This window comes from Coregonus clupeaformis, unplaced genomic scaffold (assembly GCF_020615455.1).
Source record: "Coregonus clupeaformis isolate EN_2021a unplaced genomic scaffold, ASM2061545v1 scaf0663, whole genome shotgun sequence".
In the NCBI taxonomy this organism is placed as follows: Eukaryota; Metazoa; Chordata; class Actinopteri; order Salmoniformes; family Salmonidae; genus Coregonus; species Coregonus clupeaformis.
In genome coordinates, this window is record NW_025534118.1 from 34,350 (window position 1) to 51,173 (window position 16,824).

Consider the following 16,824-nt stretch of genomic DNA (forward strand, 5'->3'; position numbering starts at 1 on the left):
AGATTGCTGACAGCATAGAAATAAGAATGAATGGAACGGGCTTGGAAGCTCTAACCCTGGAAATTGACTGGTAAACTCATGGGTACACTCGCAAATAATGTCTGCCTTCTATTGTGATGCAATCATTTCCATGGTATTTTGGAATGTTCTATCAACTGATGCTGGATTGCCATGGTAATGTAGAATGTTCAGTCAAATGATGCTAACCGATGTGGCTCATCCAATGGAATGTATTTTTTGTAATGTCAGTTTAGTTCACTCAACAAACCACAGCACAGATTAAAGGGTACACTTCCTGCTTTTACTTCCTGGCATGGGTACGCTGCCAGTCCACCCATTATGTCATCATTGACTTGAATGGAGACACCCTTTTTATTCATTCTTATTTCTATGGCTGAAAGGCCAGCCTCTTTGGCAATGACAAATAGTGGCAAAGAGTGGAATGTTAGCTAAAGAGGCTGGTAGCCAGACTACAGATAAAGGGCTTCATTGCAAAAACCATTAAGTATCCCTTTAAGTGTTTCATTTCAATTAAAAATACCTATTTTGTTGAAGTGTTTCATTTCATTATGAAAGTAATGATGAACTTGAGGTAAATGAGGTCCTCCCATACACTTAGATAGAGTTAATGTATCTGCCCCATTATGGCGTCTCCGAGTATGGTCAGCCCCATTATGGCGTCTCCGAGTATGGTCAGCCCCATTATGGCGTCTCTGAGTATGGTCAGCCCCATTATGGCGTCTCCGAGTATGGTCAGCCCCATTATGGCGTCTCCGAGTATGGTCAGCCCCATTATGGCGTCTCCGAGTATGGTCAGCCCCATTATGGCGTCTCCGAGTATGGTCAGCCCCATTATGGCATCTCCGAGTATGGTCAGCCCCATTATGGCGTCTCCGAGTATGGTCAGCCCCATTATGGCGTCTCCGAGTATGGTCAGCCCCATTATGGCGTCTCCGAGTATGGTCAGCCCCATTATGGCGTCTCCGAGTATGGTCAGCCCCATTATGGCGTCTCCGAGTATGGTCAGCCCCATTATGGCGTCTCCGAGTATGGTCAGCCCCATTATGGCGTCTCCGAGTATGGTCAGCCCCATTATGGCGTCTCCGAGTATGGTCAGCCCCATTATGGCGTCTCCGAGTACGGTCAGCCCCATTATGGCGTCTCCGAGTACGGTCAGCCCCATTATGGCGTCTCCGAGTACGGTCAGCCCCATTATGGCGTCTCCGAGTACGGTCAGCCCCATTATGGCGTCTCAGAGTATGGTCAGCCCCATTATGGCGTCTCAGAGTATGGTCAGCCCCATTGAGGCTATCTCCATTTTGAAGTAGTACATTTTCCTCTTCTACGTGTTGGCAAACAAACTGAAATGGTGCATACTGCCACCTGGAGAGTGTTGTTTGAAAAAAGGTATAACGTGTGGTGATTTACTGGCACCTGCAGTTTTGGAATGTTTGCTCTCAACTTTAATGAATTGGCTGATCCCTCCTGATGACCCTAATGGAATCATGTGATCTTTCTTAACCCATAGGAAGTCCCACCAAGTTGACTACTTAAAAATGGTGGAAGTCCTCAATGGCGCTGCCCATGCTAAAACGGGCATCTGGGCTCTAGAGTCCTCTATCTCTCTCTATGGCTCCTCCTGACCTCTGACACACAGTTATGTCTCATACTTGTGAGGGACTATTTGGGGACCAACAAATGATTCCAATTTAAAATCCTATTTTTCCTGTATGTCTCATTATACTGGTGAGGGACTTTTTGGGGACCAACAATTGATTCCAATTTATAATCCAAGTTTTCCTAACCCTAAACAATAACCCCTAACCCTTATTCTAACCCTAACCGTAAATCTAAACCCCTAAACAATAACCCCTAACCCTTATTCTAACCCTAACCGTAAATCTAAACCCCTAAACAATAACCCCTAACCCTTATTCTGACCCTAACCGTAAATCTAAACCCCTAAACAATAACCCCTAACCCTTATTCTAACCCTAAATCTAAACCCCTAAACAATAACCCCTAACCCTTATTCTGACCCTAACCGTAAATCTAAACCCCTAAACAATAACCCCTAACCCTTATTCTAACCGTAAATCTAAACCCCTAAACAATAACCCCTAACCCTTATTCTGACCCTAACCGTAAATCTAAACCCCTAAACAATAACCCCTAACCCTTATTCTAACCCTAACCGTAAATCTAAACCCCTAAACAATAACCCCTAACCCTTATTCTGACCCTAACCGTAAATCTAAAATAACCTTTTTACAAGTGAGGATCGACAAAAAGTCCTCACTTCTCTGAATGTTAGTTGGTTTACTATTTGTGAGGACTTCTGGTACTCACACGTATAGTAAAACATGTACAAACACACACTAATATATATACAGTGGGGAGAACCAGTATTTGATACACTGCCGATTTTGCAGGTTTTCCTACTTACAAAGCATGTAGAGGTCTGTAATTTTTATCATAGGTACACTTCAACTGTGAGAGACGGAATCTAAAACAAAAATCCAGAAAATAACATTGTATGATTTTTAAGTAATTAATTTGCATTTTATTGCATGACATAAGTATTTGATCACCTACCAACCAGTAAGAATTCCGGCTCTCACAGACCTGTTAGTTTTTATATGGTCAATGACCTGAAGAGAGCTGGGACCACAGAAAACCATTAGTAACACACTACGCCGTCATGGATTAAAATCCTGCAGCGCACGCAAGGTCCCCCTGCTCAAGCCAGCGCATGTCCAGGCCCGTCTGAAGTTTGCCAATGACCATCTGGATGATCCAGAGGAGGAATGGGAGAAGGTCATGTGGTCTGATGAGACAAAAATAGAGCTTTTTGGTCTAAACTCCACTCGCCGTGTTTGGAGGAAGAAGAAGGATGAGTACAACCCCAAGAACCCCATCCCAACCGTGAAGCATGGAGGTGGAAACATCATTCTTTGGGGATGCTTTTCTGCAAAGGGGACAGGACGACTGCACCGTATTGAGGGGAGGATGGATGGGGCCATGTATCGCGAGATCTTGGCCAACAACCTCCTTCCCTCAGTAAGAGCATTGAAGATGGGTCGTGGCTGGGTCTTCCAGCATGACAACGGCCCGAAACACACAGCCAGGGCAACTAAGGAGTGGCTCCGTAAGAAGCATCTCAAGGTCCTGGAGTGGCCTAGCCAGTCTCCAGACCAGAACCCAATAGAAAATCTTTGGAGGGAGCTGAAAGTCCGTATTGCCCAGCGACAGCCCCGAAACCTGAAGGATCTGAAGAAGGTCTGTATGGAGGAGTGGGCCAAAATCCCTGCTGCAGTGTGTGCAAACCTGGTCAAGACCTACAGGAAACGTATGATCTCTGTAATTGCAAACAAAGGTTTCTGTACCAAATATTAAGTTCTGCTTTTCTGATGTATCAAATACTTATGTCATGCAATAAAATGCAAATTCATTACTTAATAATCATACAATGTGATTTTCTGGATTTTTGTTTTAGATTCCTTCTCTCACGGTTGAAGTGTACCTATGATAAAAATTACAGACCTCTACATGCTTTGTAAGTAGGAAAACCTGCAAAATCGGCAGTGTATCAAATACTTGTTCTCCCCACTGTGTATATATATATATATATATAATAAATGTACCATTAAAAAGTGTTATGTCATACATAAACAGCATTGTTCAATGTTCATTAAAATCTAACAACGCGTAGACCTGAGGGGTATACTACAAAGCAGTATCAATGAGTTAGCCAGCCAGTTTACCTAGATATTCTGATACAACCTTTTATTTGTTTTGAAAGATAACCTTGAAATTGGCATGGTTTAACTGGACTCAACCAAAAACACATATCTAATTTTGAATTTCTTAATTAAGTCAGAAAATCAATAGTTATTTCTGGTTGTCTTTCAAAAGTTTTAACATATGGGTGGTCCTCTGTAGCTCAATTGGTAGAGCACGGCGCTTGTAACGCCAGGGTAGTGGGTTCGATCCCCGGGACCACCCATACGTAAAAATGTATGCACACATGACTGTAAGTCGCTTTGGATAAAAGCGTCTGCTAAATGGCATATTATTATTATATTATAAAAGTTAGCTGGCTAACTCATTGATCCTGCTTCGTAGTATACCCCTCTGAATCCTCACAAGCAGATCCTTACTATAAGCTATACAAGTGAATTCAATGACTGTGTTGGTTCTGGATTGCTGAGATTAGTAATATAGTAATAATAATAATAATAATAATAATAATAATAATAATAAATAATAAAATGCCATTTAGCAGACGCTTTCATCCAAAGCAACTTACAATCATGCATGCACACATTTACGTATGGGGTGGTCCCAGGAATTGAACCAACAATCCTAGTAGTAGTATTAATATTATTAAAATAGTAGTAGTAGTATTAATATTAGTATTAGTAGTAGTATTAATATTAGTATTAGTAGTAGTATTAATATTAGTAGTAGTAGTAGTATTAATATTAGTAGTAGTATAACACTACAGTTGCTGCTCTTTTCAAAGCATACAGAGACTTTTTCCTTATGAGTGTTAGTCCAGTGTGTATTAGTCCGGTGTGTGTGTCCGGCATGTATTAGTCCGGTGTGTGTGTCCAGTGTGTATTAGTCCGGTGTGTGTGTCCAGTGTGTATTAGTCCGGTGTGTGTGTCCAGTGTGTCTTCTGGTGTTTTCTGAGTCTCCAGATGTGCAGAAAGCGTTTGCCACAGACCAGACACTGGAAGGGCCTCTCTCCTGTGTGAATGAGCTGATGCTCTTTTAAACTAGAAGATGTGGAGAGACTGGCCCCGCAGTCGGCACACTGGTGAAGTTTCTCCCCGTGTGAGTCCGATGGTGTGCCCTCATGTTACCCCTCTGTGAGAAACCCTTCCCGCACCACGGGGCAGTGGGATGGTTTCTCTCCTGTGTGAATCCGCTGGTGGGATTTCAACTGCTGCGAGTCGATGAAGCTTTTCCCACAATCCGTGCAGAGGTGAGGTCTCTCCCCCGTGTGGATGAGAAGGTGCCTCTTGAGAGTCTCTGACCGGGAATAGGTCTTCCCACAGTCGGGGCAGCAGTGAGGTTTCTCTCCCGTGTGCGCGCGTTGATGCCGTCGAAGCTCGGACGGTTTGGGGAAGCAGATCCCGCAGTCAGCGCAACGGTGGGGTCTCTCCAACTTCCCTTGGTGCGCCAGCTCGTGGACTTTCCGGTGACGGTCGTCGGCAAAGCTCTTCCCGCACTGGGAGCAGGGGAACGGTTTCTCTCCGGTGTGTCCTCGCTCGTGCCGAACCAGGCCGGATAACTTCTTGAAGGTCTTGCCACATTTAGGACACGGGTGGTCCATCCTCTTTCTCCTCTGGTGTACGGGCTGGTGCCTTAGATTAGAACACATTATTGTCCATTACGTTTACACAATTTATTATCAATACATGGAAAGTTAGATTAGATTAGAAAACGTTAATTGTCCATTAAGTTTTACAGAACAGAAATGTGTCTTTGGTGCTCTGGCTTACCTTCTGAGGCGCGATAGCTTCTCAAACGTCTTGCCACATTGTGGACACTGGTGAGTCAGCTTCTCGGTGCTCTTGTGTGTTGCCCTGTGTTTCTTCAGGTCTGAGAGGCTACGAAAAGACTGGTGGCAGTCAGGGCACGGGTGCTTGCTCTTCCTCAAGTGTGACGGCTCGTGCCTCTTCAGACGCGACAGCCTCTCAAAGGTTTTGCCACAGTCGGGGCACTGGTGAAGTTTCTTTACTGTGTTCTTGTTCTTATTCGTTGGTGGTTTGGGTTCTCCCACCTTCACTACCACAGTGGGACTTGGTGTGTAGTCTGAGTCTGAACCTAGAGAGACAATGGAATAGATTTAGCCTGGTTAAACTATTGTTTAGTTCAGCGCTCAGTCTGGTTTAACCAGGCTAGAATAGTTTAGACCAAACAAAAAATGTGTATGTGTTTATGTGTATGAGAGAGAGAGAGAGAGAGAGAGAGACACAGATAGTCATTGGGCAGGCGGTCATACAATGTCCGGCATATGACACAATGTAAATGACATAATTTTAAAGGCCTAATGCAGCCGTTTTTGACTCAATATCAAATAATTTCTCTGTAACAATTAAGTACCTACTGTAATAGTTTTCCATTATAGTTGTCAAAAAGAATAGTTTTAAGCAAAAACATTTTTTTCAAGCAAGAATTTTGCTAGGTCTGTCTTGGAGTGGTCTGAGTGAGGGACCTAATGGGAGGGACCTAATGGGAGGGACCTAATGGGAGGGACCTAATGGGAGGGACCTAATGGGAGGGACCTAATGGGAGGGAAATGTTATTGGCAGAGAGGTTTGGGACTCTTTGTTATTCAGGAAATAACACTGATCATATATTTTTTGTTTTAAAAATATGACACAAAACAAAGGAAAACTGAATTTTGACCGCACTGGGCCTTTAACACAATGCTACCGACATTACTATGCCACTAGTACTGTCCTCCCCAAACCCCAGACCCCAACCTCGGTCAACCATGTCATCCTCCTCCTCCTCCTCCTCTTCCTCCTCCTCTTTGACAATCACATTGAATGTTGGTTCTCTTGCCTCACTGAGGCCTGGAAGGTCATCTGGTTCCAACTCAGACTTGTCAACAGCACCTGGGGATGGAATAGAATGAGGGTTCCAAGATTCCAGTACATTTCAAAATCCCCTTAAAAAAAACTAAATCCCGGTTGGAAGAATCTCGGAATCAGGAAATCCTCCAATCAAGATTTCTGAAAAATCTGGGAATTTTTGGAGAGTTATGGGAATTGTGCCTAACCGTTCTTATTGTCAACACTAGCTAGGTTTGTTACTATAGGGCAATTTCACTGTAAAGTAATTGCGCTGAGACTCCCATTTCTCAGTTTAAAATGTATGCCTAACAAACACCATTGATTTCAAAGTTTAACAAACCATACCACTCTCTTTTAACAATTTACACTGAACATTTTACTAAAACACATTTACTAGAAGAACTGTGCAGATCCAAAGTTTGGCAACAGAATTTCGGTAAAATCTCCCTCTGTTATTTATGTAACCAAGTTTTCCAAAAACGAAATACCTGCCACAATTAAGATTCAAAGATGTCTGCAGAAAGACATGACACCTTGACTTTATTTTTTATTTTTGGGCTGTTATTGAACTACAGTAAGTGCAGTGGATTTACACCCGGTAACAGAACTGCAGTAACGGAATTTAATTATTGGTCACTGATCTGTACTATACAGAAATGCTTAATGATGGATATGAAAGTCATGCTCTTCATGGTGATGTATCCTGAACAGGAACACAAAGGTAGAAATATACAATATCATCCTTTACATATGCTGGTGTTATTCTAAACACTGGCTATTATTTGAAATGAGCTCCGCACCCAAAAAAGACCAAGTTTGGTTGGTCCAGACCAAATCTGAACCAATCATAGATGTCTATGTTTCACAAGTTTGAACATCAAAGTACAGCACAGCAGAGCTCAGTAGAGTTTCACAAGCCAATGCTAACTAGCGTTAGCGCAATGGCTGGAAGTCTACAGGAACAGTTAGCATGCTAGCTGTTCATGTTTCGTCTGACACTGGGGAAGTAGATAAAGGGTTTCATTGCCAAAATCTCAAACTATCCCTTTACTATGGAGGAAATTAAAGTCATTGGAGCCAATTACAGTTGTTGTTTTATTTCCTTCACAATAACAAAATGTTCTCTACACCACTAAGATACCTTACTAGCTAATAGACTATGTTAGAGTTTCCACTTCCTGGAGACCATGCATTTGATGCATTTGATAGCACTCCACTGATTCCGCTCCAGTCATTTTACTGCAACACTGCATCCAAGTTTCTTGACATAAGCTTTTCAAAGAGCTGTCATTCAAGGCGAGCTCATGAATTTAAGCTCCCCCACCCACTCAGCCCACTCAGCCTGTCAAACTTCCTGGTAGTTTAGCCATGACAGTTCAGGCCCTTTAAACTTGCATAAGGCAAATCATTTCTCCACAACGAAATATAAGTGTTGATATTAGTTGGCAAGGGTCTTTACTTCAACATTATTGTGTTTTGATGTATTTCTGATGCAGTAAGACTTTTTCTGGTATATGTTCTCTAAGACCCATTTTCCATCTGTTTGACCCATAGAGTTAGATAGAGGACTCCCCTTTGTATCGGTGCCATTGTAGTGTCTGTGAGAGCATGGGAAGTGCCATTGATGCTATCTCCATTATAAAGTAGTGGTTAACTTTCTTCTTCTTTTGTGTTTGAAAAAAAAAGTGTCAAGCTAATATTGGTGATTTCCCACCACCTGCAGCGCTGCAGTCTTTTCATTTATTTATTGTGGCCACTAGATGGCGGCGATATAGCTTAAACCCATTTACTAACCATAGGCAAACCAATTTGAAGAAGAAGACAATGCTCTGTTCATTGGCTGATCGCTTGCAACCATAGAGAATGATAGAGGCCTCTAGTGGCCAGAAGTCTGTATTAGCATGGGCAGCGGCATTGACGGCTTCCACCATTTTAATGTAGTCAACTGGGTGGGACTTCCAACTTCATTGGCTGATCCCTCCTGGTGAAGCTGTTGGAGTCATGTCCAACCGGGTCATCAGGAGGGATCAGCCAATCGTGAAGAAGAAAATGGACTACTTCAAAATGGAGATTTCCTGAATGGTGCTGACAGATGCTATAAATGGCACAGATACAAAGATGAGTCCTCTATCCATCTCTATGCTCCCAACCCATAGGAATCCCCACCCAGTTGACTATTTTAAAATGGTAGAAGCCCTCAATGGCAACGTCCATGCTAAAACGGGTAATATACATTTAGAGTCCTCTATCTGTGGTTTGACCAGAAATCAAAGCTTTGCTTATTCCTAATATTAAGGATAGACAATGGTTGGGGAAAAGTATATATGCCTTAATTTCTCAAAAATATAGACTCAGCTTTCATTTGACGTTCTCCTATGACCTTTACATGTTGGTGCTCATGGGTCCTTTCACATGGAAATGCCCAATGTTAAAAATGAGACATGCGGCCTACGGTGGTCTAGTGGTTTAAGCCGCTGGCTCCAGAACAAATATACCGTTGGTGGTGTTCCTGCATTGCATCAACCAATGGTTGCGTGCCACATCGTCGACTGCTCAGTCTGGCATCAGATGGCTATATCACATGATGTGGTTAGCTGGTATGTTAAACGCCCATCCAGTCGTTGTGAGATCTGGCACGTTGGTATGTTTTCAGGCAGTAACACCACCACCACCGTATACCCCTATAGCATGCGTTCGGCTGCGGCTCACTGCTATTTCAGAATCTCTCTTTCCTCTGTACTATATCCTATAAAACAGAAAATATGAGAGGAATGGCACTGCCCCACTTCTTTAAAAAACAAAAGTATACAAAAATGTGACATTCTAGTTTACCTTGATGACTGTAGTCCATTTGTGAGGGCTGGACAGGGTTGCACCAGCTGTGTGTAACTTCATCATCACTAGTGGGTTCGTCTTTAACACTGATGTGGGGATCCATATACGGTGCTTTATCTGTGGGTGTGATAGCACGTACACACACACACACACACACACACAATGAAGTGAAATATTTAGTTTTGGCGACAGTAGGCAGGTTTCCATTGACCCAGGTTTATTGACAAAAGCAATGTTGCAAAAAATATAATTGCGACATGCAATGGAAACGACAGATCTAGGAGAACTTTTCTAAACATCAACATTTTTATCTGTTCGACAGGGGTAGATTTTTATTTTGCAAAAACTTTCTTTACTACGAGAAATTATGATGGAAAGTGTTTTTCTAATAAATTATAGCAGGATCAGTTTGAAGGTACGCTGGGCACGTGATGTCATCACGTAACTATATATAAAACTCCACATTTCCATTGTAAATGCCTACTGCCTGCAAAATCCATTTTTTCAAACTATAAAAATTAAGTTTATTTTTAGGACAAGGGTTTTTCTAACTTTCAAGAATGCCTGAATTGCTTTGCCTTGCCTTGCTTTTCTGGTTGGCTGGCAAGTTTCCCAATCCAATTATTTAAGATCTACAGGAGAGCAAGTTGCCCATTGATCTATATATACACTAGATTACTTTAGGGGATTTCCGTGTCGAAGCCACCGTGCCGACATCTTGACACTCTCCCACCGTTGTCAAAAATACTTTGGAAGCTACAGAAATACATTTATTAATGACTACATTCGTTTTTGCCACATTTATTCTATTACAGACATTTGAAATGTGTACTTTTTAAATGATGTTATTTAAATATACAAATGAAAAAAGATATCAAAACATTTTCCTTAAAGCATAATTTGTAGAGACTACTAGTGTTACTGTCCTCACTAAAACACATGTAATTTTGTCCTTGAAACATTTGCTTGAAATACTGTAGAATGTCATTCATTCCTATGGAGGACTGCTCCTTCTGGGGAGAGCCAATATGGCCGCCGGTGGCTTCAAAGCCTCTCAATGGCCAATACATAGCATCAGCAATCCTTCGGAAAGCATTCAGACCCCTTGACTTTTTACACATTCTAAAATTGATTAGTTTCCCCCCCTCATCAATCTACACACAATACCCCATAATGATAAAGCAAAAACAGGATTTTAAAAATGTGTTGCTAATTTATTAAAAATCAAAAATATCACATTTCATAACTATTCAGACCTTTTACTCAGTACTTTGTTGAAGCACCTTTGGCAGCAATTACAGCCTCGAATCTTCATTGGCATGACGCTACAAGCTTGGCACACCTGTTTTTGGGGAGTTTCTCCCATTCTTCTCTGCAGATCCTCTCAAGCTCTGTCAGGTTGGATGGGGAGCGCTGCTGAACAGCTATTTTCAGGTCTCTCCAGAGATGTTCGATCGGGTTCAAGTCCGGGCTCTGGCTGGGCCACTCAAGGACATTCAGAGACTTGTCCCGAAGCCACTCCTGCGTTGTCTTGGCTGTGTGCTTAGGGTCGTTGTCCTGTTGGAAGGTGAACCACCGCCCCAGTCTGAGGTCCTGAGCGCTCTGGAGCAGGTTTTCATCAAGGATCTCTCTGTACTTTGCTCTGTTCATCTTTCCTTCAATCCTGACTAGTCTCCCAGTCCCTGCCGCTGAAAAACATCCCCACAGCATGATGCTGCCACCATCATGCTTCACCGTAGGGATGGTGCCAGGTTTCCTCCAGAAGTGACGCTTGGCATTCAGGCCAAAGAGTTCAATCTTGGTTTCATCAGACCAGAGAATTTTGTTTCTCATGGTCTGAGAGTCTTTAGGTGCCTTTTGGCAAACTCCAAGCGGGTTGTCGTGCCTTTTACTGAGGAGTGGCTTCCGTCTGGCAACTCTACCATAAAGGCCTGATTGGTGGAGTGCTGCAGAGATGGTTGTCCTTCTGGAAGGTTCTCCGATCTCCTCAGAGGAACTCTAGAGCTGTCAGAGTGACCATCGGGTTCTAGGTCACCTCTCTGACCAAGGCCCTTCTCCCCAGATTGCTCAGTTTGGCTGGGCGGCCAGCTCTAGGAAGAGTCTTGGTGGTTCCAAACTTCTTCCATTTAAGAATGATGGAGGCCACTGTGTTCTTGGGGACCTTCAATGCTGCAGAATATTTTTGGTACCCATCCCCAGATCTGTGCCTCACCACAATCGGAGCTCTACGGACAATTCCTTCGACCTCCTGGCTTGGTTTTTGCTCTGACATGCACTATCAACTGTTACCATATATGATTTGCCTTTCCAAAATGTCCAATCAATTGAATTTACCACAGGTGGACTCCAATCAAGTTATAGAAACATCTCAAGGATGATCAATGGAAACAGGATAAACCTGAGCTCAATTTCGAGTCTCATAGCAAAGGGTCTGAATACTTATGTAAATAAGGTTTCTGTTGTTTAATTTTAATACATTTGCAAACAATTCTAAAAACTTATTTTCGCATTTTCATTATGGGGTACTGTGTGTAGATTGCTGAGGATTTGTATTTATTTAATCCATTTTAGAATATGGATGTAACATAACAAAATGTGGAAAAAGTCAAGGGATCTGAATACTTTCCGAAGGCACTGTACATCATTTTACTTACCCCATTCATAGAACCAACTGCTTTTGCGCCTATTTACGATAGTATCTTCTGACTGAGGGAGTTTTGTTAAGAGCCTAGACGCTTATTGTAAACATTAACATGCATCGATCGCGGTACCGTTTTGGAAACATAAGGAATTATAAAAATAAAATAAAAAGTGAAATTACTACACACCTTAATAGGGTTAGTGTTCCCACGTGGCCATATTATATCCATGTTACAGCGTTTGTTTACAGAAAACAGAGGCGACCACCTGCGCTACAAAGCTATCTAGCATCCTTCAAACACCTGTGTGTAAGCGTAACTCGGGAAGTGTAGTGAAAGCTAGTTTCGTCGGGTGGAAGCACCCAGAGCTGTATGAATCTGTGCAAAACTGCTACAGCAAGTGTATATATTTTTTTCTCGCTAATGAAAGATAAGGGCCATATGTTTCGAGAGCCTTATCGCAAGCAATGATTATTGATGTTTCTAAACGTTAAAACACAGTTGTGAGAGAAGCTAATCACTGAAACATGTAGGGAGAAGGCAGAATGCCGCCTAGAGTTAGAGAGAGCTACATGGTATGGCAATATGTTGGCACATTAATTATTAGAATATGGCAAACATTAGTCAATTCTTGCATTCTACCCATGCAGGCTTTCGCGGTCTACCAGAGACATGAAACAGATGGGTGGGAGGGAATACAGGCTAACGACAATTTATTAATGCGCAACTTGCTTAAATGGGTAATGGAAACACTTAAACCAACTAATTTTTATTCGACACTGTAGGTTTTTGCGAAAACATAACTGGTGACAGAAAGAAGGAGATAATTTACTCACAGCACATAGCTGGTAGCCAGAGGCATGATGTGTAACGTTATTATTATTACTGAACTGATGTTTACAGACATACAAGACAGAGGGCTACAATTAGCAATGATATGTGGAGGCACAAGTGACATGACGTCGATAACGGCGGAAATATCACGGTTTATTTTTGTTAACATGTTACCACTATTTCAGCACTCACCAAAAAGGCCAGCTTCTGACGTTTACAGCACTGCAGCAAACAAAGCAGCCACCCACCTATGCTAACGATGCGAGTACTACTGTTAGCTTTCTCTCTCTGTGACTGTCCTTTTCATAGAGTTCTAGCTATATAATTATCTCGCATTCTATTAGTGGCAGTAATCCTTAAATCAGCAAGTGTCTCATATGCGTCTACTTCTTATAACTTGGAAAACGCTGAGTTGCTAGCCACCTTCCTGATGGCAGCACAAATATTACGTAACTTCCGGTTTTAATACGGAACGGAAGTTTACAAATGTCACAGTCCTACTGGAGCTTAACCTTTTTCTCCCCGCGTTTATTTACTCGGTCAAACGATTAACAACAATGACTTTTCAACGTTAAATGTGAGTTTAGGAGTTGATGAATAATGTGCGACTAAAGCTTGCATGGCGTACAGTAAACACTAGCCAACGGTAGCTTTTTTTGTTACTAGCTAGCTAGCTGCACCATTATCTTGGTAGAGGAGACGTTGAATACCTCTCTTGTCCAGTAACTTACAATATATTGTCCCATTAGACAACTCTGCTAACGTTATAATGTCAAAATACGTTCGCTACTCGAGCTCCGACTTGGAAAATCGTTTTGAACGGTCATCCAACTCGGAATTCAAAGTCAAAAACGAGGGCATCTTTCTAGAGCTCCGACCTGAAGATGACTGACGTCATGATTTGACTTCGTTTCCCCCCCAGTTGTCTTGAAAGAACCAGTACTTCCAAAAAAAGGTCTACATTCGAGAAGGCGGTAGCTGCCGTTCAATATGGCGATTGGAGTGTGGGTGTGTCGAAAGGAAAGTAGTAGGCGTGCGTCGAAAGCTCTCGGGTCTTGATTGAGCGGTGTTTCTTACCACCCAACTACCGTACATTGAGGTAATATACAGCGAGAGTTTGGACTTATGTTTTGAAGCCAGAGGATGAGTCCGAGTCACTGTTAGTTTTACACAAACAATAGCAAATGTGCAATTATATATATATATATATATATATATATATTTTTTTTATGTACTATGGGTGTGCTGTTGCTTCATGCGTTGTATGCGTGTGCTTAGTATGACTGTCACCCTGAAACTAGGTAGCTACTGTTGTTTATAAAGTATAATGCTAATCTTTGCTGTGAGACCAAGGAGTCCGCTTACACTGTACTTTGATTATAAAGTTTTATTTATATCACAAGATTTCAGCATACGTTTACAGACGTCTGCAGCATCAGGAGAACAGCGACCCAAAATAATATGTTTGTTCTGATCTCCTTTGTCTCAACCAAGTATTTATAATCTTTACCATGATGTGGGTGGTTTCCCATACAGACCAATCACCTGTCTCCACACAACAGACTTCTTCTGTTCTATGGGGTGTCCCCACAAAACTGCTCCCCAGATGCTCCCTCCAAGCTGAATAAACATCCTCTCAGATACCATTTTGAAAACGTTAGCAAAGTCATAATTCCTCAGATACTACACTACTTCCCACGCCATTGCCGGACAGTAGTGCATGTCAAGCAGGAGCGAAGCGCACCATGTCCCGGTATTGTTACCATTCATGCCCTCCCCATTGAGTAGACTATGTGCATGTATCAATTCTTCTTCATCATCTTTGTCGTCTCTTTTTCTTCGGTGGGTTTTAGGGCGGACTACAACCTGAAAAGGTGTATTGCCGCCAACTACTGGATTCAGAAAACAAAAAGGAGGGAAATCCAAAATAGAAAAGGGAAAAACTCAAACTTAACCCCCTCAAACATAATACAAAACAAAAAAAGTCATCCTCAGTCATTCAAATTCACTCAGAGCCCTACACAGATCTGGGGACCTGAGAGGACAGAACTGCTCCAGCCAGTATTCCGTGAAGCTGTCAAGGTCCCCTGTCTAGCATCGCCGCCATGCCGTCAAAGGTCTAAATAAAAATGTAGAAAACGATGTAATGTAGCTTGAGCTACCACCAAGGGTGAAAGTAAGGCGGTACGGGCGTCCCCGGCAAAATAAATAGTGGGGGTACGCCGTACCAGTAAAACGTGAGCCTTTCACAATAACTAAAACAAAATGTCAAAAACTGTAGGCTATTACAGCATTATTTATCATTACCACATGTCGGAGGCGGGTGGTATAGCCTACTCTCCAACAATGTGATGTGGTTCAACCAGAACACTGACATGTTGCCAAGGCAGAGATGAGCGGCTGACACGAGACTCACATGGACAGCAGTGGACGCATAAATTCTGGCCTAATGACTGTCGCCAAATGTCATTACACTTTCTGGTGTTTTGTGTAACAGATGTCTCTTTCCATTCACCACTGTTTGGAGGCTGGAAATATGTTTCTAGTGGATGAACGTGCATGGGGTAGCCTAGTAAATGAGCCCTTTGAAGTGATTGTTTGACAATGAGATGAAACATCATGACTGGTTGTGTTTATGCCACAATAAAAGGTAATACATTTTAAAAGTGACAAATCTTTACGTCTAGGCCCACAGAGATCCTATTGAATTAATAGGGATTCTATATGTAATTCTATGATTTGGCCCATTAATTATTTTGGTGCATGCGCGAGCATGTGTACACATTGCAGGTCCCATACCAGAAATAAATGAAATCTACTTCCACCCCTGGCTACCACATAGCTAGCAAACGACTTTAGAAAAACACGATGGAATGCAGCGTGTACTAGCTAGCTACCACATAGCTAGCAAACGACTTTAGAAGAACACTATGGAATGCAGCGTGTACTAGCTAGCTACCACATAGCTAGCAAACGACTTTAGAAAAACACTATGGAATGCAGCGTATACTAGCTAGCTACCACATAGCTAGCAAACGACTTTAGAAAAACACTATGGAATGCAGCGTGTACTAGCTAGCTACCACATAGCTAGCAAACGACTTGAAAACAATAACGATGTAATATACAGCTTATTAGGTACACTCACCTAGTATTGTTTCCTTTGCCTCCTTACTTCCTAGAATGGCGACAACACTGCCCCACCGTAGTGCTGCACCATTATGACACTGTCGCGCATGAAAAGCCCAGGAGGCCGGCTGTTTCTGAGATACTGGAACTGGGGGCGCCTGGCACCGGCGATCATACCACGCTCAAAGTCGCTTAGGTCACTCGTTTTGCCCGTTCTAACGTTCAATGGAACAGTAACTGAATGCCTCGATGCCTGTCTGCCTGCTTTGTATAGCAAGCCACGGCCACGTGACTCACTGTCTGTAGGCACGAACCATTTATGTGAACTCTGCAGTGTACCTAATAAACTGGCAACTGAGCGTAGATTTGTATTAGCTAGCCACCACATAGCTAGGTAGCAAACGACTTTAGAAAACCACTCCATGGAATGTAGCTTGTACTAGCGAGCTACCACATAGTGAGGTAGCAAACACCTTTAAATTGTGCGGAGACTTTTTGCTGTTTCTCCAGTTTTGCCTTTTGCCTTCAGCACCTTCACAAATCAGCTCTGGGTGTGCGGTAGATTCTGCCTATTATCTACTAGCAAGCAACTTTAGAAAACCACTATGTAATGTAGCCTGTACTATCTAGCTATTTGTTCACCCTCTACTGTTTGGGCCTCTTTTGATCATACTAGCTACAGATCCACCTCATGGCCTACCACGTATGAAGAGGAGGTGAAGATGGAAGGTAAAGAAGAAGAGGAGAGAGCAGTCAAAGGGGGGGTGGAGGAGAGAGCAGTCAAAGGGGAGGTGGAG

At 42.6% G+C, this 16,824-nt stretch overlaps 2 protein-coding genes across 2 annotated transcripts; one reads left to right on the plus strand and one right to left on the minus strand.

The window, feature by feature from the left end:
- The first annotated feature begins 628 nt into the window (after nucleotides 1-628).
- Nucleotides 629-1,306, plus strand: LOC123485370 (spore coat protein YeeK-like). Its single transcript, XM_045216278.1, has one exon. The coding sequence runs from the start codon at nucleotides 629-631 to the stop codon at nucleotides 1,304-1,306; it is 678 nt and encodes a 225-aa protein (XP_045072213.1).
- Nucleotides 1,307-4,864: 3,558 nt separating this feature from the next.
- LOC123485371 (gastrula zinc finger protein XlCGF64.1-like) lies at nucleotides 4,865-13,322 on the minus strand. Its single transcript, XM_045216279.1, has 5 exons — nucleotides 13,091-13,322; nucleotides 9,423-9,542; nucleotides 6,498-6,632; nucleotides 5,511-5,835; nucleotides 4,865-5,372 (listed from the first exon to the last, which is right to left on the minus strand). The coding sequence occupies exons 2-5, from the start codon at nucleotides 9,526-9,528 to the stop codon at nucleotides 4,865-4,867; spliced, it is 1,074 nt and encodes a 357-aa protein (XP_045072214.1). The 5' UTR covers nucleotides 9,529-9,542; nucleotides 13,091-13,322.
- Between the last annotated feature and the right edge of the window lie 3,502 nt (nucleotides 13,323-16,824).

Excerpts from the sequence above, each read along its gene's own strand:
- LOC123485370 (XM_045216278.1), top strand. The coding sequence starts at position 629 with ATGTATCTGCCCCATTATGGCGTCTCCGAGTATGGTCAGCCCCATTAT.
- LOC123485371 (XM_045216279.1), bottom strand. The coding sequence starts at position 9,528 with ATGGATCCCCACATCAGTGTTAAAGACGAACCCACTAGTGATGATGAA. Across the intron at positions 5,836-6,497 it reads GGATGACATGGTTGACCGAG|GTTCAGACTCAGACTACACA; the intron begins GTTGGGGTCTGG and ends TTGTCTCTCTAG. Across the intron at positions 5,373-5,510 it reads AAGCTATCGCGCCTCAGAAG|GCACCAGCCCGTACACCAGA; the intron begins GTAAGCCAGAGC and ends TTCTAATCTAAG.